This window comes from Lynx rufus, unplaced genomic scaffold (genome assembly GCF_022079265.1).
Source record: "Lynx rufus isolate CCGP_SWC_20201006 ecotype Redwood Valley unplaced genomic scaffold, mLynRuf1.p SCAF_4, whole genome shotgun sequence".
In the NCBI taxonomy this organism is placed as follows: Eukaryota; Metazoa; Chordata; class Mammalia; order Carnivora; family Felidae; genus Lynx; species Lynx rufus.
The window spans coordinates 136,636,602-136,660,294 of NW_025814856.1; the positions used below are offsets into that span (position 1 = coordinate 136,636,602).

The following is a 23,693-nucleotide window of genomic DNA, read 5'->3' on the forward strand; positions in this document are numbered from 1 at the left end:
ACAGAGTACTTTCTGTCTGTTTGGTGTTAAATATTTGGAACAACATAGTTGCCCCCTACCCCTTACAGGTATGGTCTCCGATAGGATTAACTGGATGAAATGTCTCTTCAGTCTGTGTTTCCCAGTTGTTTTATGCAGTTTTCTAACTTTGGGTCCATTGTCTTTGGCTTTGTCACTCCTTATTCACTTTCTGTTCCAGCATGTTTTTCACTGCTCCCATCCTCGCTCCATGCACCGGGGGTGTCACTCGATGTTAAGGACCCCATTTCCTTTACTGTATCTGATGATTTCCTTCTGACTAAACGTAGGGATTCTGATTCCAGCCCTCAGTGTTCAGCTGAAAGGCAGCGGGGGGTGGGGGGGAGCTATTCCGAGATTATTTGAGGTACTTGATGATTATAGAAGGAAAAGATTTCAGAAGTCAGATGGTACTTTTGTTTTGGGGGCACCTGGGTGACTCAGTTGGTTAAGCGTCTGCCTTTGGCTCAGGTCATGAGCTCCCGGTTCACGAGTTCAAGCCCCACATCGGACTCTATGCTTTCAGCACAGATCCTGCTTCAGATTCTCTCCCCCGACCCCTGCCCCTGCCCCACTTGCATACACGCTCTCTCTCTCTTAAAATAAATAAATAAACTTAAAAAAAAAAAAAAAAAGGAAGGTACTTTTGTTTCAAATAAAAAACCTAGGCCCAGAAAAGTTAAGTGTCATGAGGCCAGTGACACGGGTCACTCAAGGGCAGAACAGGGAGTTTTCAGTTTCTGTGCTCTATTTACCATAGCACAAAATACCACAATATATCATGTTTTAATAAGACTGTTGAGAAACAAGGAAGACAGGGGCAGGAACATCCTGCCTCACTTCTCAAATTACACCACACAGGTGCTACGTATGTCACTAGTTCCTATTTCATTACTAACAAGGACAGTTTTGAAAATTCCAGGGTAAATTTTCGGAAATGTCTGAACAATAAACTGGTTTGACAAAACCAACTCATGCTGAGTTTGCTTTAAAAAAAATATTTTAGTGAAAATATTATTATATTTGGACTTAAGTACCCCTTGGAGGATTTGTCAAGAAGGAAATAGAACATTGATTGTTTAGGCCCCTTGAAGACACAGAGGTCCAGAAACCAAATGAAATTGATCAGTTTGTTTTCTCCTTCTAAAGAGAAAAAAAATGCCCCAAATCGATGTGTGGTCATCACGGAAAGAATTCAGTTGTAAACCAGGCTTACTTGAATATCTGTGGGCTGTTTACAGTTCAGAGCCAAGGAGATACACCAGAATTTTCTGGATTAAAAATGAAGTCATGTGTTTAAAAGAGTATATTGATCTCTTTAAAAACAAAACAAAAAAAAATCCTGCTGGGATTTTTGTTAGGGTTGCTTTAAATCTGCAAATTTAGCAAAAATTGACTCAATAGATGGTCAATATTAAATCTTCCTGCCGTATACACAGCATCATATTTAGTGCTGTAAATTTATATGCTGTATCTCTGTGTTTATTTAGGTCTTATTTAATTTGTCAGCAATATTTTGTATTATTCACTGTATAGGTATTATGCTGGTTATATATATTCCTAAATATTTCTTATATTTGATGCTATCACAAATGCCATTGTTTTCCAATTGTTTATTGGCAGAATATAAAAATACGATTGATTTTTATATACTGATCTTATATGCTGGAACCTACTAAATTCACTTATTAGTTCTAGTAACTCTTTTGTAGATTCCTTAGGATTTTCTGTGTATATGATCTGTCATATGCAAATAATGACAGTTTAACTTTTTCCATCCCAATATGTAGACCTTTATGTATGTGGGCCTTTTTTAGGTAAAAATGGTGAGAGTATACATCTTTGCCTTCTCCTGATTTTAGGAGAATACATTAAGTCTTTCACCACTAAATATGATGCTGTGTATAGGTTTTTCCTAAATGTCCTTCATCAGGTTCAGGTAGTACCCTTCTATTCCTAGTTTGCTGAGAGTATTTGTCATGAATGAGAATTCAATTTTATCAATACCTTTTCTGCATCTATTGAGATGATCCTGTGATTTTCTTCTTTATGTGGTAAATATGTTGAATTGTATTGATTAATTTTCCCCCAGTTTTATTGAGATGTAATTGACATATAACATTGTGTAAGTTTAAAGTATACAGCATGATAATTTAGTATACATATATCGCATAATGATTACCACAGTAAGTTTAATTAGCACATCCATCGCCTCATATTATTACAATTTTTGTGTGTGTGATAAGAACTTTTATTATCCACTGTCAGTAACTTTGAAGTATACAATATCGTATTATTAAGTATAGTCACCATGCTATTATGCGTTACATCCCAAGAACTTTTTTATCTTACTGGAAGTTTGTACCTTTTAACCACTTTCACCCTTTTCCACCAGCCCCTAAATCTTGCCTCTGTCAACCAAAAATTTGTTTATATGAGTTTGGTTTTTTTACATTCCACATATACATGAGATCACACAGTATTTGTCTTTCCCTGACTTATTTCACTTAGCATAGTGCCCTCAAGTTTTATCCATCTTGTCACAGATAGCAGTATTTCCTTCTTTTTTTTATAACTTAATAATTCCTATTGTACGTATGTACCATATTTTCTCTATCCATTCATCCGTCGATGAATGCTTAAGCTGTTTCCATGTCATAGCTATTGTTTTTTGTTGGTTTGTTGTTGTTGTTGTTGTTGTTGTTGTTGTGAGAACCATTTAATGTGGGCACTCCAGGCCTGGGCAGTGTGGGGAGTGCCCTGCAATTGGGCAGGCAGGCCAGGCAGGCAGCCCCAGGTGTTTGGGGCTGGCCTAGGCATGCCAAGGGGAGGACCCAGGTGGGCAGGTCCACCAGGGGACCTGTCAGCCAGACCTTGAGAAGGTATCTAAGCCAGCTGGTGAGTGCCCAGGCCAGAGCCTAATCCAGGGAGGCAGGGTTGGGGCTGGTTGGGGGCTCTCAGAGCCTAAGGACTGGCATCACTAGGGGCCTCCCCAGGCTTCTGCTGGAACTCAAGGTGTCTCTACCAGTGGGACTCAAGCAGCTTCTGGAGGCAGGCTTGGAGGTGGTCGTTCTTCTCCTCCAGGTGGTCCAGACAGGAGTTGATCTGGTCCAACATGGAGTTGATGGCAGCACCAAAGCTGACATCCTCACCTGCCTCCACTGGCATGCCCAAGTCCCCACTGGGGCCTGACATTGTGGGCTCACAGGGCCAGAGCCTCCTAACAATGAAATGCGGGACCCTGGTGCCCACAGCTGGTGTGGGGCAGAAGGTGGAGGTGACAGATCCATATCTTAGTTAACGTAAATAATGCTGCAATTAACATGGAGGTACAGATATCTTTTTGAGTTAATGTTTTTATTTTCTTTGGCTAAATCATCAGAAGTGGGATTGCTGGGTTGTATGATTGTTCTATTTTGAATTCTTTAAAAAAGAACCTCCACATCGTACCAAACTGGCACATAGTGGCTCTACTAGTTTACAGTTCCACCAATAGTGCACAAGAGTTCCCTTTTCTCTACATCCTTGCCAATCCTTATTATTTCCTTTTGCTAATAGCCCTTATAACTGGTGTGAGATGATACCTCACTGTGGTTTTGATTTGCATTTCCTTGATGATTAGTGATGTCGAGTACCTTTTCATGTATTTGTTGGACATCTGTGTGTCTTCTTTAGAAAAGTATCTATTCAGATTTTCTACCTATTTTTTAATCAGATTGTTTTAGTAAGTCACATGAATTCTTTATATATTTTGGATATTAATCCCCTTATCAGATATATACTTTGTAAATATTTTTCCCCATTCAACAGGCTGCCTTTTCATTTTGTTGATGGTTACCTTTGCTGTGCAGAAGTTTTTTAGTTTGATGCAGTCCCACCTGCTTATTTTTGCTTTTCTTGCTTTTGGTGTCAAATCCAAAAAATCGTCAACACCAGTGCCAGGGGACTTACCACCTCTTTTATGGTTTCATGTCTTACATTGAAGTGTTTAATCCATTGAGTTAGTTTTTGTAAATGGTTTAAGACAGTGGTCCAGTTTTCGTTCTTTTGCATGTGACTGTCCAGTGTTCCTAACACCATTTATTGAAGTCTATCCTTTCCTAATTGTATGTTCTTGGCTCCTTTGTCATCAGTTAATTGACCATAAATGTATGGATTTACTTCTGGTCTCTCTGTTCCATCGATCTCTGTGTGTGTTTCTATGCCAGGACCATACTGTTTTGATTGCTATAGCTTTATAACATAGTTTGAAATCAGGGAACATGATGCCTCCATCTTTTTTTATTCCCCTCGAAATTGCTTTGGCTATTCACTATCTTTTGTGGTTCCATACAAACTTTGGGTTGTAAGAAATGCCATAGGAATTTTGAGTGGAATTACATTGAATCTGAATTGCTTTGGGTAGTATGGACATTTTAACATTATCAGTTCTTCCATCCATGAGCACAGAATGTCTTTTTAGTCTCTCTTACATTAATTTATGCTTTTATCTTTGTTATTTCCTTCCTCCTACTAACTTTGGGCTTTGATCTTCTTTTTCTAGTTTCTTGACTTAGGCATTTATTGCTATGAACTTCCCTCTTAGAACTGCTTTTGCTGAATCCCATTTGATGTGTGCTGCATTTCTCTTTTCTTTTGCCTCAAGGTATTTTTTTATTTTGCTTTTGATTTCTTTATTGACCCACTGGTTGTTCAGTAGCATGCTTAGTCTCCAGATATTTGTGAACTTTTCCAGTTTTCTCCTAGTAATTGACTTCTAGTTTCATATCATTGTGGTCAGAAAAAGTGCTTAATGTGACTTCAGTCTTCTTAAATTTGTTAAGACTTGTTTTGTGGCCCGGTATATGATCTACCTTGGAGACTGTTCCATGTGCACTTTAGAAGAATATGTATTATAGTGCTTTTGGATAGAATATTATTTATATATCTGTTAAGTTCATTTGGTTTAAAGTGTTGCTTAAGGCCAATGTTTCCTTATTGATTTTCTGTCTGGATGATCTATCCAGGAATGTAAGTAGTACATTAAAGTCCCCTACTATTATTGTATTGCTGTCTATTTCTCCCTCTAGGTCTGTTAATAATTGCTTTATATATTTAGGTGCTTCTATGTTGGATGCATAATTATTTACAAATGTTGTATCCTCTTGTTGGATTGACCCCTTTATCAATATGTAATGCCCTTCTTTATTATTAGTTTTTGTTTCAAAGTGTTTTGCCTGATATAAATATAGCTACCATCAGCTTTCTTTTGGCTCCCATTTTCATGGAATATCTTTTTCCATTCCTTTACTTTCAGTCTGTGTGTGGCCTGATTTCTAAATTGGGTTTCTTGTGGGCAGCATATAGATGGGTTCTTTTTTTAATCAATTCATTCTTTGTCTTTTGAGTGGAGAATTTAGTGTACTTATATTTTAAGTAATTATTGATATTTTTTGTTTAATATTGTATACAATAATTTTGTATAATATTTTTTGTTTAATATTAAGTAAATATTGATATTGATCGTTTTCCAGCTGTTTTGTAGTTCCCTTGTTTCTTTTTTCTTCTCCTGTTCTTCTCCTCTGTTATTTAATGACTTTCTTCAGCGGTATGCTTAGATTCATTTTTTATTGTCTTTTGCATATCTACTATGGGCTTTTGCTTGGTGACTACCATGAAACTTATAGAACTTATTTTTATAACTAATTTAAGTTGATAAAACCTGAAGTTTGAACATATTCTAATGCTCTGTATTTTTACTCTTTCACCCACATTTTATTTCTGATGTCACATTTTACATCTTTTAATCTTGTGTAGCCCTTCACTAACTATTTTTTAAAAATTATGTTTATTTTTGAGAGAGAGAGCACAAGCGAGGGAAGGGCAGAGAGAGAGGGAGAAACAGAATCTGAAGCTATCATCACAGAGCCCAATGTGGGGCCTGAACTCATGAAATGTGAGATCATGACCTGAGCTGAAGTCAGCCACTCAACCAACTGAGACACCCAGGTGTTACTTTTACCTTTTTTTTTTTTGTTTGTTTAACATTTATTTACTTTTGGGAGACATATTTTTGAGTATACACCCAGGTATTACTTTTACCTTTTTTTTTGTTGTTTAACATTTATTTATTTTTGAGAGACATAGAGAGAGCATGAGCAGGGGAGGGGCAGAGAGAGAGGGAGACACAGAATCTGAAGCAGGCTCCAGGTTCTCAGCTGCAAGCACAGAGCCTGACGTGGGGCTCGAACTCATGATCCGTGAGACCATGACCTAGGCTGAAGTCAGATGCTTACCGACTGAACCACCCAGGTGCCCCTATTACTTTTACCTTTTAAATTCAGCTTTATAAATGATTAATATACTGTTTTACTATATATTTTCCTTTACCAGTGAGAATTATTCTTTCATGTGTTTTCCTGTTATTAATTAGCATCATTTTGTTCCAGCTTAAAGAACACTTTCACATTTCTTGTAAGGCTGGTCTAATGGTGCTAGGCTCCTTTAGCTTACTGAGGTGTTGTCTTATTCTTTTGTTTGGAAAATATCCCTCTGTTTCTTTATTTTTCTTGGCTATCTGTATTGGTTTCTGTGTATTAGATGAAGTATCCACATCTCCCAGTCTTAGAGGGTTGTCCTTATGTAGAAGATAAACCATATTGTTCAACTCTGCCCTAGCTCTTGGTTGACTCTTAAAACTTTCTGAGTGTACAAACAGCCTATTTAATTATTAATAGCTCCCAGTAGTTGAAAATGTACTAAGACCAGTCAATGTTCCAAAGTGGGGGGTAGGATTTCAGTCAGCACCTAGATTTAGGCTGACTGGAAGCCAGACCCTCAGGCAATAGCTGTTAAAGTATGCATATATATATATATATATATATATATATATAGTCCCTTGGGACCACAAAGGAGCCCTGCAGGTTCCCAGAGCCAGGTGATCAGGAGGAGCCCCTGGGAAGCAGTTGCAAAAAAGCTGGGCTTCAGGTAAGTGTCAAGCTTCTTTCTGGGAGGGACTGATGAGCTGTAGAGAGGCAGAGGAAGAATGCAGAGATGGTGTCCCCTGATCTGCATTCCCTGAGAGTGCCTATGTAGTCTCCAGGTGTGTGCCAATTTTGAAACCTTCCCCTAAGGCCAAAGTTCTAGGACTAGCAAATAGACTTTTTCTCAGAAAAACTGGGGATGCGTTTCACTCTGCTCTCCATGCAGTGCCTTGGGAGTAGTAGCCTGCCAAGAACTGTGTCTCCAATTGTTACAGTCCTGGAGAACCCAGGAATACCAGACCCCTGGCCACCAGAGTCTGGTGATCAAGGTGTATCTCCTGGGCCGCAGCCACTGACAGTAGTGCACCAAATGCAAAATGTGTGATGCTAGTGTTCTGGAGTGTGGCAGGGGGAGAGTGTGAAGATAGCACGCACCCTCCAAGGTCTTAAGAAAGGTTTACAGTTAGCCATTGGATGTGTTTTCAGTTAGAAGCTTGCCCATAAAACTGTAGCTGTGATGATAAACTAATTGGCCTCTTCCCCGAAATATTGAGCTCCTGGGTCTGCTTCTTCTTCTTGTGCCCTGGGGTGGTAGCTGCAGTCCTGCTGGACCCACAAGCATAAACCTCCCGGGGCCACCGAGGGCCAGGCAATATAAAAGTGTTCCTTGGCAATAGCTATAAAAATCAAGGCACCAGAGAATGGTATAAGTTCCTTTCTGTAAGATACTGGCAAGCTAGAGCCAGGCAGAGACCACAGAGATTGCATCCACCAGCCTCCTCTGTTCCCTTCACTCTGCTGGGAGAAGCTCTGGGTTTTGAATTCCCTTTCAACTTTTGTTCACTATACCAGGGGTGGAGTTCATGATGAGATTGTGTCTCAGACTTTCCTGCCTTCTCTGATGTGGTTTCTCCCTTGTTTGCTCGGTGTGAATGGGTTGCACCACCAGTTTCTGGGTCTTTTTTCTTATTCTATTTAAGTTTATTTATTTTTGAGAGAGGGAGATCGTATGCGAGCAAGGGAGCGGCAGAGAGAGAGGGAGAGAGAATCCCAAGCAAGCTCCACACTGGCAGCACAGCCCAACATGGGGCTCATTGTCATAAGTTGTAAGATCATGACCTGAGCCGAAATCAAGGGTCAGACACTTAACAGACTGAGCCACCTAGGCGCCCCTGTTTGTTTGTTTTATTTTAATAAGGGGAAATTGTTCCATATAAAACTATAGATGCAGTATGTCCATGTAAGGATGTGAGTGCAGGATCTTCCTATTGACATCTTGAACCAGACTCCCATACTATTTTGATTATTATAACTTTGTAATATAATTTGAAATTAGTATGATGCCTCAGCTTTTTTTTTCTCTCAGGATTTCTTTGGCTGTTCTTTGGCTATGGTCTTTGTAGTACCATGCAAATTTTAGGCTTGTTTTTTTATATTTCTGTAAAACATGCCATTAGAGTCTTATTAGGGATTGTACTAAATCTGTAGATGACTTTGGATAATATAGACATTGCAACATTAATTCTTCCAATCCATAAACCACTGATTATCTTTCCATTTATGTCTTCTTCAATTTCTTTCATCAATGTCTGATAGTTTTAAGTGTACAGACCTTTTACCTTTTTGGCTAAATTTATTCCTAAGTATATTATTGTTTTTGATGCTATTGTTAATAGGATTATTTCATTTATTTTTCAGATAATTTGTTGTTAGTGTATAGAAATGGTGTTGATTTTCACATGTTGATTTTTGTGGAGTCATTAGGATTTTCTATATATTAGATTATGTCATCTGCAGAGACAATTTTACTTCTTCATTTTTGATATTTGATGCCTTTTATACCTTTTTTTATTGCCTGATTACTCTGGCTAGGACTTCTAATACTATGTTGAATAGTAGTGGTGAGAGTTGGCACCCATGTCTTATTCATGATCTTAGAGGGAAAGCTTTCAACTTCTCACCATTGAGTATGATGTTAGCTCTAGGCTTGTCCTTTATGTTGAGATACGTTCCTTCTAGATTCAATTTGTTGAGAGGTTTTTTTTGTATCATGAATGGGTGTTGAATTTTTGTCAGATGCTTTTTCTGCATCTATTGAAATGATCATATAATTTTTATCTTTTATTGTATTGATGTGATGTATAACTTTATCAATTTGCATATGTTGAAACATCCTTGCATTACAGAAATGAATTCCACTTGATCATGGTATATGATCCTTTTAATGTGATGATTGATATTTGAAAGTTTATCAAACCTCACGTTCCTGGTACAAATCTCACTTGGATGTAATGTATCTTTTTCATATGTTGCTGCATTCTATTTTCTAATATTATTAATGATTTTTGCTTCTCTGTGCACAAGGATTATTGGTCTATAGGGTTTTGTTTTGTTGTAATGTGTTTGCTTCTTGTTTTTGATTAATTGGTTATTTTTTATTCCAATTTCATCTCCACTTTTGACTTGCTAGTTACACATTTTGTTTTAATTTTAGTTTTTCTAGTTGGAAGGTGCATATTTAACTTATGACCTTGTACCTTCAAATAATACTGTAATACTTCAGGTAAAATGTAAGAACTTACCATTGTTTCTTCCATTTCTCTCATCCTGTCCCATCTCTTGTGCTTTTGTCATACATTTACTTCTATTTATGTCATAAAATACATCCATTCATTGTTAATTTTTCCCTTTAAGCAATTATATCTTAGATAATTTAAAAATACAAAGTTTATTTCCCACATATGTATTATTTCTGGCATTGCTCATTTTGGGGGGTAAGATACATGGTTTGATCAGGAATCAATCATTCATTTGAAGAACTTCCTTTGGTATTTCTTGGAATAGAGATCTGATGACAGCAAGCTTTTTTTCTATCTAAAAATATTTTATCTTCATTTTTACTATAAAATTTAGTGTATGTCAAGAACTTAGAATATGAAATAATAATGCAAGATATCTCAATGCTTTTTTATATTGATTATAAAAATCATTTTTGAAATAATGTTTGGATATAGTGGATTAAATAAACTTTGCAATAATTTTTCTTTTTATTTAAAAAATTTTTTTTAATGTTTCTTTTTGAGAGAGAGAGAGAGAGAGAGAGAGGGAGACACAGAATCCAAAGCAGGCTCCAGGCTCTGAGCTGTCAGCCCAGAGCCTGATGTGGGGCTCGAACCCACAAGCTGTGAGATCATAACCTGAGCCAAAGTTGGACACTTAACCAACTGAGCCACCCAGGCTCCCCATATATTATTTTAAGCCCCCTTAAAAGGTATGGCTAGTAGAAAGCTCAAAAGTATGTATGTGGCTCACATTTTTGGCTAATATTACATTCCTTTTGGACAGCACTGATCTCTCTAAACAGGCTTTTAAAAATATAAATGAATGCCTGATAGTTGCTTAAAACTCTCCAGTGACTTCTCATGCTACAGATTCTTACCAGAGCCTACATCAGAATCCAACCTTTGCCACACCACCCACCTTCATCTCTGTTAATTCTTCTCCTAGCTAAATGTGCTTCAAGCTTCAGGCTCCTTCCTGGTACTTCTTTAGGGCAGTTACCAGTTCTGTAACTTCTGGCTCCTGCATCCCTTCATCCCTTTCATCCTCACATGCCAGAGTAAATGTTAGGTCCTTGGAGACCTTTCCTTGAACTAGTCTGCCCTAAAGTAACCCTTCATCCATGACCTTTTCCAAGCGTGCTCTATCACATCGTTCTACTGATTTCTTTTACAGAACATACAGGATATAAAGTTACTTTGTTTTGTTTCTTTACTCACTGTCTCACCCCAATAAACTGTAAGCTCCAAGTTGAGAGGCACCTGGAACCTCCTAACACCCTATCCCTAGTACACATTAATGAATAATGAATGGCTGAAGACAAATGAAACAAATGTCTGAACAAATGTAAACTTCTGAATTAGCTAAAGTATATTCTTGATTTTCTTAAAATATTGGCCAAATAACTTTTATGGTTTGGTTAGCTGACTCCCTCGTAACATATCAGAATATATGAGAACTAACAGGATTTCTGATTTTCTGTTGTGCTTTTCTTTATGGGAATAAGAAGAAGCTCTAATTCTCTCTCTCTCTCTCTTTTTTTTTTTTTAACTGAGGATACTGAAGCGTAGAGATAGAAAGTGTCAGCTTTGTGGCCAGAATGTGAGGTCATGACTCCTGATATTGTTATCATCACCATTAAAGACAGAATAGACATACTGTGTAACTGCATATCTCTTCTCTATTTCTATAGTCCCCTCTAATTAATACTCAACAGACATCTTTGTCCACAACTAAACATTTATTTATCATAAAAACTAAACAAAGGATATCTATTCACTAATTTACTCCTTTAATATTTGTGGGAAGTTCTGTGAGAAGGATGATCTTGCAAAGAGGTGGCATAGAATTCAGAAAACGTCAAATAACTTCAGAGATTGACTTTTATTTAATGGGTCATAATTGTTCCTAATAGGCACCTCAATCAGGTGATGGCTACGGCTAGCCAATTAAACTTAATTTTCAATTATAATTTATTATTAACTGCACAGAAAAAAAATACTGCATTTTTGAAAATTCAACCTTATTGATCAAAATTGGCTATTTTCCTCAATAATCAGATTTTATGAAGTCTATACTTGTTTTCTCTTTTATGTGAGATATATTAGTGTTTTTTTTTTGAGAAACTCAACCTGAAAGTGGAAATTGCTCATGTATTTTATAGTTCATTTTCAATTATATTTCTATCACTTGTTTCATGTTCTTATTTAAAATCTGATGCTTATAATATAGGTGCATTTGTGAATTGATTATACTTTGAAAACATGTTGGAATGCCTCAAAGAGTTGTAAGATTTATTAGGAATGAGGGAGTTATTAGCTAGGAACACTTTAACCTCTTTAATGCTCACAGACAACTTATGGGTTGTAAGGACCCTACCTTACTGCTGAGAAAACTGCATTAAAGAAATAAACTTGTCTTAGACCTTACAGCAAATAAATGACAGTGCTTCATTCAGCCCTAAGGCAGTTTATCATCAAAGATCTTTTCATTCCATGCCATCCCCACCACTAGGCTCCCTTACACCGTATCGACTCTGAAAGATTTTTGGTCATGTCCACAGAAAGCTATGCTTCACATCACAGCCTAGTACATACATGCATACATCTACGTAACAGAAACAAACCATTTTTACCTTGACAATATGATGTACTGCGATACTTTCTATTCTACTTTTAAAAATGGCTAGTTGTGGGGCACCTGGGTGGCTCAGTCGGCTGAGCATCCGACGACTTTGGTTCAGGTCATGATCTCGTAACTCGTGAGTTCGAGCCCCGTGTCGGGCTCTGTGCTGACAGCTCAGAGCCTGGAGCATGCTTCGATTCTGTGTCGCCCTCTCTCTGCTCCTCTCTGACTCGTGCCATGTCTGTCTCTCAAAAATAAACATTAAAAAAATTTTTTTTAAATGGCTAGTTGTGACTCACTAAATTGAGATAAAGATCCATTAGTGGATCTCTATCTGTATTTTGAGCCCCTGATCTAAATGCCCTCTTTAGACATCTTGCAGTCTGCCATCCAATTATAAAAAGTGTACATGTTGAGTTTTACTGACAAAGCTGCAAGATCAGGTACTATAAGTCATCTTAATGTATTTCAAATTTGCTTTTGTTTTCTCTGGTGCTTGACTATAATGGGATCTTTATCTTCAGAAAAGCAGCTAATATAAAACATGGTGCCTAATCACAATGCCTAAGAATTCCAAATGGATATAATCTGAGCAGGTTTAAGTAAGCAGGAGGAAACACATCAGAGCCACCTAAATCTGGTTTCTGATTTTGAGATTATTTAGTGGCTTTGTTAAAACACTTGAGAGAAGTAGCAAATGCCACCAGGGCACCAAGAATTTGAGTCCAACTCAAAGGAGTTATTGTGTTGAAGACTAAGCCTTTCCCCTGGCCTCTTTCTTCCACCCACACTCTGTCCCTTGTCCTCCCCGGTCCCCCCATCCCAACTTAAGTGCACACTTTGCTGTGCATAAGGGCCCAGCTCTATACCCCTGGGATTCGCCTTGCAAAGATGAAGCTCAGGTAGAAGGCTGACACATGTTGGAATCGAGTTCTTCCCTGCTGGAAAGATCTCTAATTCATCCCTTGTGGAGTAATCTTAATCATACTTTAAGTTCCTTGCAGACATTTTTGTAGAGTTTAATATAGTATCAATGTACATGTGTATACTTCAATGTAAATAACCATTCTGGCCAAGAGAGGGCTTATAATACTCTTAGACAACTATTCATTTTTGGTATAAAATCATACCTTTTGGGGGGTATTTATGAGAGAAAAAGATGTTCAGTGAACATCTTATTCTTAGAGCTCCACTTAAATGTTTTGTTTTTATTTAACACTTTCTGACAAGAGTGGGCCTTTCTGTGAACAGCTACTGAAAAGCCAGTGTGGAGAACACATTCGGTAAGTGAACACAAAGAGCTATATAGATAGAAACTCTACTGCAAAAGCATTTCACCAATTCAGTATTTTATTGGTGTCAAAGCATTTTAACTCTGAATTGTATATGTAATTTCATTAGTAATTTTCAAAGAAACACTTCCAGAAAATATTGTCAACTTTATCAGTTGTGCTACTAGAATTAGAAGAGGGAGTTAACTCTAAATTAATTTATTGAAGCATTTGCAGTTATATCCACTTAGGTACAAAACTTTTGTAAGAAAGATAACACTTTTATTGCATTATATAATTTCATATTTTGCAGGAGTCATAATGCAAACTTATATGCATAAATATACATAATGCAACCAATCAGCAATTTAACCATGAAAAGATTTAAAATGTAAAACTAGAATTTAACAGGCAAAATACTTAATATGGCTTTTAATGGAAATTAACTGTTTAGAAATGGTTTGTTATTGCCCCTTTCTAGTCAACATAAAATTATGATCGCTATTTAAAAGCCAATGTTGCACATTTTGTAACGTGTATGCAATATGGTTCATGGGCTTTTTAAAATATACATATATACATATATATAGATATACAGTACACTGACAGTTCTAATACCCCTGAACATGTTGATTAAAACTATTACAATATTTCTATTATAAAACTACTTGAAAAGTTGGCATCACTTCCTGGTATTGAAGTTCAATCCTACAGAATTGGAAAAAAAAAAAAAGTGACAAAATGTTGGTTATAAATACATTCTTTACAAAAGAATTGAATAGTGGTCCCGCACTCATACTTTATATTACAGTGAAAACATTTCCTCCATTTAAAGGTATTTACATCTTGTTGTCCTTGGTTTCTGTGTGAAATATACAGAAGTTAAGAATGAGACAATTGTAGGCAGGCCTATTGGTTAGGTTTTTCTACTTGTTCATTTTGGTGGAAGTTCCAAATCTCTTCTTTTGTGTTGTTGTTTATTTCTATTTGCCTTGTATTACTGCTGCTGCTGCTTCTTTTGGTGTTCTGGGAACACTGGGTGACTTTACTTCGAGGAACAGGAAGGAAAGATTTAACTCTTGAAACACCCAACTCAATCTTTGATTGACTGTTGCTGCATTCCGTAGTTTCATGGCTGCTGAGAGGACTGACATCCTGTAAGACAAGAGAAACAGAACAAGTTTGTCACATTTCTGACATGGTTACCAACTGCTAACAGTGGTCCTCACTCTTCCTCCTCCGTGTGCCTGCGCAAGTATGTAGGAGTTTCCCCCTAAATATGGTTCTCTTGAAAAACCAAATAGCAGACTGAGTGACTAACTTCCTAAAGACCCACCGCCTGATTTTCCTTCAGGCCCTTCGTGTGTCACAAGACTCCGTGAATCACAAGTCTGGGATCTCCTCACCAATGGGAGCTTCTTGAAGTCCTGGCCCCAAAGGAATCATCAAATTGGAGTGGTCAAAGCAACTATTTGTAGGCAGCTCTACAAAAATCAACTATATCAACCTTGGGTAAGTCCCCTAACTTTTCTGCTTTCCTGTAAACTAAAAAGTAAATGCTCAAAAAACTGCATTAATAGTTTTGTAACTACAAAGCATAGGCACTATTCTAGGTGCTTGTCCTAAAGCGGAGAGCATAGTGGTTTAAACCTAGTGGAAGAACGGGACAGGTAAAATGATTTGCCCCCAGTCTCAGTGATTAAGAACAAGATGTCAGGCTCCCAACTCTCACTCAAGGTGTTTTCCTCTAGAGCGTCTAAAATTCCACAACCAATGAACGTGGAGCCCCCTAAGGGAGTTCCTAAGGCATTTCCAAATGCCTCTCAAGCAGTTGACATTGATTACTTTCTCTCTTTTAATGCAGCCAAATAATAATGTAGCCATTAAAAGACTTAAAATGTAAAACTAGAATGTAACAGGCAAAATGCTTAATGTGGCTTCTAAAGGAAAACTGTGTGGCCTTAGCTGGCAGTTGAATTCTCTTGGGAATCTTTGTAAATCTGTAAAATGGGACTTAGCCATGGGCCTAGTAAAGACCAATCCCAATTTGTGATTTGATCTGAAGAAATGGCATGTTGTAATAAAGGTAACAGCTGGTTAGTAGAGTCTCTGAGTGAGGGGAAGGAAACCTGTAAATAATTTTGCCTTGATTAGTGCCAGGTCCCAGAGAGAGGAAAGGTGATATGTGGTGTTCTTTGCTCCTCTGTGCAGTCATCTGCATCATGATGGCAAGGAGGCTGGGGGGCAGGGAAAATGGTGTGTGCGTCTTTGTGGTCTGAGATGGGAAATGCTAATGTGAAATGAAGTAACAAGAAGCCTCCACCACAGCTAACCATGTGCTTGGAGTGTTAAGGTGTGAGGATGGAACAGGAGGTGTGTTAGTGAGGACCACAGACCTTCAAGGCTGGGAGTGTGAGAACAGGACAAGTGACTGATATACACTGTGATGTTCCTGACACCCTGGCCACTAAGCACAGGTTTTGAGGTGTTTTCCCTAAAGCTAAGAGGTACAAGAGCCTGGGACTGGGAGAGTTCAGGGTGTTTAGTGCTTTCTCGGCTAAGACTCCAAAGTTCTGTTAACCATATTAAGTTTACTGATGCTCAACATTGATATTAGGCTCAAAAAAAGAACTTGTGAGTTTGTGCAGAAAGGTGCTGCATATAAAGTTTCAATTTTTAAAAAAAAATATTAAATCAGAGCAATTCATATTGACTGGCTGCTGCCAGCTAGGAGAGTACTAGTAATCCCTGCTCCCTAGCTGGGGAAGCTGGGGAGGAGAAAGTAAAGGAAAACAGTGTTTTCCACTAGAGATCCATCTTTTTTTTTTTTTTTTTTTTTTAATATTTGGTGTATTTTTGAGAGAGAGGGAGACACAGATCCGAAGCAGGCTCTGAGCTGTCACCACAGAGACCGATGTGGGGCTTGAACTCACAAACCATGAGATCATGACCTGAGCTGAAGTCAGACACTTAACTGACTGAGCCACCCAGGCGCCCCTATTGGAGATGGATCTTTAAGGATGTATCGGGCTGTGAAAGGTGAAGAGGAGACATACGGTGAAGACAGGAAGGTGTAGAGTGTGGTACAGAAATGGTGGATTACATGTAAAAGTAAGTTACATAAAGATACATTTAGAAACAAGAAGTGGGGTGGATAAGAAAGAGGACCACAGACCAAAGCTGTCTTAGACCAGTGGGTCTAAGCACTGGCTGCAATTCAAAAACCCCAAAGTCCAGGTTGCACCTCAGACCGATTACATCAGGACCTCTGGGGAATGTGATCTGGGCCCTGGGGGGTTTAAAAAGAAATCATCAAGTGGATTTCATTATGCAAAGATGAGAACTTTTGTTTGTGTGAGATTAATTTGATTTTCAGGAGAAGACAATATATTAGTGTCTGTTCTTTCTATCAGTGATTTAAATATATGTATTTGTTTTTATTAATCCCACTACATTCCCTTACTGTTGGAGCAGTAAGGAGTTCTGTTATGGCAAATGATGATTGTTGAAAGTGATTTCAACTAACCCAGAGAGCTCTTCCTTTAAGAATTACTTCCTGATAACAGAAGAAACTGGGCATCTAACCAAGAAATGCTAGCTGAGTTCATCAGAAATCCAGAAAAGCAATGAGCCTGCCAAGCTTTCAGAAAGCTGTCAAATGTGTTACTTTGCCCTCTGCTGGCAGGTTCTGAGAAAAACACCTCCTAGCCATAGCAGACCAGGCCCTTCCCATCTGTTCATTAGGCAGTTGTCCTAATACCCACCTCAAATCACATATTCAAACAAACCCATGGTTCTTTTATAACAGCCCAGAAAGTATAAAAGGAAACTTATTCTTTTAAAAAAAATCTGCCCTGAGCATATCCTTCTTTCAGTACTAGTTTTTGTGGACAGTACCTTACTGTAGCAACCAGTCAGTCCTGTGACAGAGAAATAGGGGTACAAAACCTGGTCTCCAATCATTAAACAGTGGCAGCTGGTTACTACCAGCCAATATTTTTACAGAGGAAAGTGACTTCACCCTGTGGAGAAATAATGGTTCACTGTTCTTCCTCACAAACTTCATGGCCTTTCCATGGACTGTTCCACAAGGAACCTTATAAAGAGTGGTCCCAAGAGGCCCAAGAAATGTGCTTTGAACCAAAAGCTGAAGGACAGCTCCTGAACAAAATATCTTCCAGCCTAAATTCGCAACAGATACTCCAAGTCACCTCCTTAGGGCAATGTCCCTTATATGCTCTCCAAATTATGCTTTTGCTGGGCTTTCGAAACTATTCCCTATTGGGGAGGAGAGGCAGACATTATGATAGGAGTGAGACAGAAGGTCATGCTTTTCCTTTATAGATCATCATGTTATATATTTTTTTACTTAGGACCTCAGCCTTGCCAATACCTCCCACCTTCTTCCCCTAAAACACACAGCTCCCATATAACTAATTGGGACTGAGACCTAATAGAACAGTGGGAGAGCAGGGGCTGTGGTGAGCAGATAAGGATTAATAATTCAATACTCTCAGCATGCTTACTTTACAATCCTGCACTGTGCAAACCCCCCACAGGTCTTGGTAAGCCACCCTGGGAACGGATGGGAACAGGATGTGAACCACACTCGACATGGCTTGGTGAACAAACCAACTATTACTCAATGCCTCTGTGAAACCTACATCCTCACAGAGTAACTACTGGGTAAGAAGTAGTTTTATTGTTTCTGTTCACCCACGAGTACCTTGCTGGGCCATCTGGCATTTATTAACCAACCATAGAAGTTATTTTGAGAGGTTAATGAAATCTTGGAATCCTGGCTCTTCTACTTACCATTCTGACGTGTTTTTTAAAGGAAAGTATCTCACGGAAACCAACGTGTGTCATGGCAAAACTAAAAAGGAGATTTTTTTTCCACATGTAATAGATATTTACATTATTTAGCCCTTTGGAATTCCAAAATGCAGGAAATCTTAAAGGTTCTCGAATATATTTTAAAATGGAACCAACAAGACAGAAGTTACAGTATATTTAATTTTAGCATACGTGAATGAAAACAAATGGAGACCTTCTCAAAAGACCTTCAAAATTTTGGAGTCTTCCACAGCATTTCTTTCTAACATTTTGCAGGGAAATGGGCACTTACCTTTGGTGACACTGGCATTCTTGGATTAACAGTTGAAAATGCAGGGTTGTTTCTTGAACCATCAAACCTCCTTAAATCATCCCTGGAATCAGCAATCTGGAAAATACACAAGTTATCAAAGCACAACTTAAAGTCACTACAGGAAACCCACAGAAGTGTTACCATTTTTCTCTGACCCTTAGGAGCTCTATGAACACGCCCTCAAGGACTGTACTATTTACAACAAAGACTTGAAGTCTTTAAGTGAAACTACCAGAAAATGCATGAGAAATAATCTCTATGGGAAGAGAGTCTGTTTTTGTTTTTGTTTTTATTAATCAAAAGAAGATGGCCAAATGAGTCCTATAGAAAAAAAAATCTTTCTTGGCAAGAAAGGCTAAAATTGTAAGATTTTAGTCATTACCTTAATTTTCCAGTAGATAAGTATTTCATCTCCTTTCCAGCAAGGTTAAATAAGACAGCCAATTCTACTCTGTCCTAGAGACTAGGACTGTGCAGATGTAAGAGCTGAGTCTTTCAGTGGAACCTGCACATTATAACCACCTGCTTATCCTCCCTTTCACATAAATGGCATTCATAATGGAAGTCTGGTTAGATTTGCTGCAGCTCGAAGAGTCCCAAAACAGGTTGAGCTTGATGCTGGTGAAATCACCTTTGTGAATCTGGGTCACTGATTTCTATATTTGGATCTCAATTTTCAAAGCTTAAAGACTATGACTACATGGATTATACAGGCCCAATTTTCTTTTTTTTTTTTTTTTTTTTTTAATTTTTTTTTTTTTCAACGTTTATTTATTTTTGGGACAGAGAGAGACAGAGCATGAACGGGGGAGGGGCAGAGAGAGAGGGAGACACAGGATCGGAAACAGGCTCCAGGCTCTGAGCCATCAGCCCAGAGCCTGACGCGGGGCTCGAACTCACGGACCGCGAGATCGTGACCTGGCTGAAGTCGGACGCTTAACCGACTGCGCCACCCAGGCGCCCCATACAGGCCCAATTTTCTTATTTGTAAGGAAAGTTGTGGCTGTTCCTGTGTCTATAACATGAGTCTGCTGTGATGCTCTCTTACGGACAGATGACTTATATGCCAACCTTAGGAAAAAGGGAAAAAAAAAGCCTGAGTAACCTAATGCTGCCTGAATGCACTGCAATTTTAACCTCAGGTGTTTCAGAAGAGTTTGGAAAACAGGCTATACTAAAGAGAACTCCATTATTTTAGAAAAGATATTTTGGAAGAAAAAGCTTTTTGACGCCAAGTAAGGATGGTTTGATTTGGAGCATTAACCATACTATTCAATAAGGAATTTCTTTCAGAGAATGAGTGTTGGTTCTAAGAATTCTCTCTTCTGGGGTGGCTCAGTCGCTTAAGCGTCCAACTTTGGTTCAGGTCATGATCTGCTTGTGAGTTCAAGCCCTGCGTCAGGTTGTGTGCTCAGAGCCTGGAGCCTGCTTCGCATTCTGTCTCGATTCTCTGCCCCTCCCCCACTAGCATTCTTTCTCTCTTTCTCTCAATAATAAATAAACACTAAAAAAAAAAAAAAAAAAAAAAAAAGCAATCTCTCTTCTGTTGGGCAAGCCATTCAATGTCCTCCCCCATTTGTACTGCTTACCTTGCTTATATCAGATTCAGATCTGCTGGAGCACATACTCTGAAGTTCCTTGACAAGGTCTGCTTCATCATCTGAACCCAGAGAGAGTCTCTGATCCAAATTCAATGTCAATGATAGATCATTCTCTAAAGACCTAATACAAAGTTCAGAAAAGAGTTTTTCAAAGTGGGAACCACAATCCAGTTTTGGGGGTTTGGTGTGGGGTAAGAAAAGAGTTTTTAAATATCCTTTTAAAAGGATTTTAAAATGTCATTTGATGGCACAACTCACTCTCCTACAATTTTGGTAACTCCCACTCAAAATACTACTCAATAAGATAAAATTTTATTCACTGAGAAATCCACTTGGTTTACATCATTCCGGTCTCCTTACTGTTCCCTTTTCTTCCCTTTCTCCAAGCCTAAATGAACCTGAGACACTAAATACTGTGGAAGAAGAGGGCAGTGTGATACACTCAAACAAATCTGAATTTCAAACTTGGCTCTACCGCTTACTAGCAGCATGGCCATGGGTCACATTTTTTTTCTGCCTCCTGAACAGTTTAGTTTCTGGGTTCCCTTTGCTGTAATGGATTCCTTGTATCTGTATTATAGAGTTACTGGGGAACTCACATGGGCTGCTATATATAATGGAGTTAGCAGTGTGTCTGGCAGAAAGAAGCATCTGGTATGGTTTCCCTTATCAATCTTCTCTCTCTTTACACCCCATTTCTAATTCTGTGAACCAGCGTTCTAAATGTTACCTGTCAAGTGACAGGGCACACAATTTATTGGGTTACAACGGAGAGCTATTTACAGACTGCCCTAACATTTCTATTCTATGATTAACCAAGCGATTGTACCTCAAAATCTGTAAGCTGAACCAATCAATTCCGTACAAGCAACCTAAGAAAATAAAATGATCACTTTAAACATTTAGCACCTAAAAGCAAGTTTCTATAAATCTAGTATTCAAAAAAAAAATCACTCCTCTAAAGCCTGTTTAAAAGTTCACAAATGTAGGGTTTTATCAGATCTTTATGTCAAATGCATTAATGATGATCAAGTTAGATGAAAAACGAAGCCAATAATGATTCTGACCTTTTCAACAAACTAAAGGCAAAAAAGGGTTTATGTTGAGCTTAAAGAACATGTTTTTTTAAATTTCATCTGAAGGGGAGAATATGCCATCCCAAAATGTGTCACTCTGGCATGTGGGTTATTTTGATGTGAAGTCAATCAAGACCCAGCTGACTCAAGAAAAACTTTTACCTCTCCCTTAAGTACCTAAAAGAATTTAGATCGGGGGCTGGTCCAGAAAGAGCTATTACCAGAGATAACTTTGATCTGAAATACCTATCTGTCTGGCAGGCAAGCATCTGCTCTTGGCGTCCTGTGAAGCACCCCAGGCCCCTATCCCATTCCTTAGCTAAGGATGGCATATAAGCCTCAACAGCCCGACTTGCCGAGTCTCCTATCTTTGAGGCTCCCCTACATAGGAAATTAAGTTTTCTTCCGGTAATCTGTTTTATGTCAATTTGATTATTAGGCCAAAGAACTTACAAGGGAAAATTGTCCTACCATTACACATTCATTTAGATTTCAGTTTAATGAATGACCTCTATTTTTTTAAAAAATTATTTTAACGCTATTATAGCTGCACAAATAATGGGAACACGTATCATTTGCTCCAAGTTAAAGGGAAACTTACTTTTGTTTTGACAGGGAAGCATTCCTGTTACAATTCTGCTGAGACACAGCTTTAATTCTGATACCTGTTCAAAGAAAAATACAGTAAAATTACCAATAGAATGAATCATTGTCCCTGTGCATCTTGAACTCTGTATTAAAAAGAAACAGACTATGGATTCTGCACTTTGGTACGGTTTTTGGATTGAATCTATCTTTTGAGGCGTTTTTCCTCAGGGCAGTAGCTCTGGATGTAGCTTCCTGCCCAGGCACTGCTGTTACAAATGAATGGTCCCTCTTCCAAAATTGTACGAATGCTGCCAGCACAAATGATCTTTAAAGAATGATTTGAGAAGTTGAATTGAATATATCCTCATGAAGAGCAGATCATCAGAGATAATCTCCATACTAGTTTTTTCCCCCATACTTTTGTTGTCATTGTCAGAGAGGTGGACTAGCGGCTTTCCCTTATTACCATACAGGCACCTGGGCTTGGCTCCTGCCTCCAGAAGCTGGTGACCTATTTTAGGTCTGGAGAAAAAAAAGTCGTGTCTTTATCAAACGTTATGGTCATCCCTACTTATCTGTACAGAATGCAAAGGGGTTTCTATTTTGATAAACAACGGCATCAAAAAAACTATCAACCCAAAGACTGCAATAATCCTTTATCAAATGGAGTTACTGGGAAAAAACTTTACCATTATAAAAAATGAAATAACCAGAGAGGTATGTTTGATACTTAACCAGTTAGTGGTTTATTCTCCTAACCACTGACCCATGAATTTTACTTTGTAGAATTAGTTTTGGATTCTATAAATCTCTGTTGATGTCCGTGTATGCTGTGGTTGCACACAATTTTATTAATCTTTCAAATAAGGTTTCATGTTCCAAAGAGTATAATTATTGAATATAAACATCAAATCATTTATAATTTTTTTAACTTTTAAATATTTTATGTAACAGTTTTCTGAGTTTATTTCCATAATGTTGCTCTATATTCATATTCATTTTATTGATTTTGTCAGCACTATAAAGTATATATTGACAATGCTTATTATTTAGATAATTATTTGGCTCAAGCAAGAAGCTGGTTTTAAACCCTATAGAAACTGTAACAAACTTGGAAATAATAGTGAAGAGCCTGGATGACTCCTATCTGGAGCGTTTATGAATCATTCCATGTACCATGGGATTAAAGTGACATGGATGGAGGAAAACAGCACTGGACTTGCAAGAAACAAAAACATGGACTGCAGATCCCCATGTTTCCAGAAGAGGTGATCTGGACACACAGCCAAGGGTTTCTGAACCTCAGTTTTGTTACCTGGAAATGGAGAGGATAATACTCACTTTAGAGCTCTTTTGCAATATACACAGGGATAAACAAGAGGGAGGTATAGTCCTTACTGCAGAAGGTCGCCTCGGGAGTCTCCAGACCATATTAGGGGCTGGAGTCTAATGACTTTACTCCCTGAATCAAACACTGTAACTTTGGGAAATAATGGCAACATTTACCTTAAAAAAGTGTAAGTAGACTCTCAATTTATTCAGTGAGTTTCTATTCAATCATTAAAAAAAAAAAATTCCTCACGTTTACGGACATACAACTTGCTGGAGTTTATAATTACCTCATGTATTAATATTAAAAATCAACAAAATCGAGCTTAAGTATGAAAATACATTAATGGACAAAAGCAATTTTTCTTGTTTCAAGATGTTAGGCATAATATTCTCTTTTGTAGCAACTCTACTGCTATAACATTGCCATTAAATTATACACAACAGGATATGTTGGGGGTAGGGGTGGGGCTCCTGAAGACCTACAGTTAATTACATATATCAGAAATCCACAG

General features: G+C 38.0%; 1 protein-coding gene and 1 pseudogene across 1 annotated transcript in view; both read right to left on the bottom strand.

The window, feature by feature from the left end:
- Positions 1-2,982: 2,982 nt before the first annotated feature.
- Positions 2,983-3,213, bottom strand: LOC124523641 (bublin coiled-coil protein-like; annotated as a pseudogene).
- A 10,286-nt stretch (positions 3,214-13,499) lies between these two features.
- Positions 13,500-23,693, bottom strand: part of CTTNBP2 (cortactin binding protein 2) — a 148,734-nt gene continuing 138,540 nt past the window's right edge. The window contains exons 20-23 of the mRNA XM_047097409.1: positions 21,863-21,926; positions 20,174-20,306; positions 18,564-18,659; positions 13,500-14,590 (exon numbers count right to left, since the gene is read on the bottom strand). Of these exons, the coding sequence (XP_046953365.1) occupies positions 14,345-14,590; positions 18,564-18,659; positions 20,174-20,306; positions 21,863-21,926 (539 nt within the window). The 3' untranslated portion in view covers positions 13,500-14,344. The remainder of the gene's footprint in view (positions 14,591-18,563; positions 18,660-20,173; positions 20,307-21,862; positions 21,927-23,693) is intronic.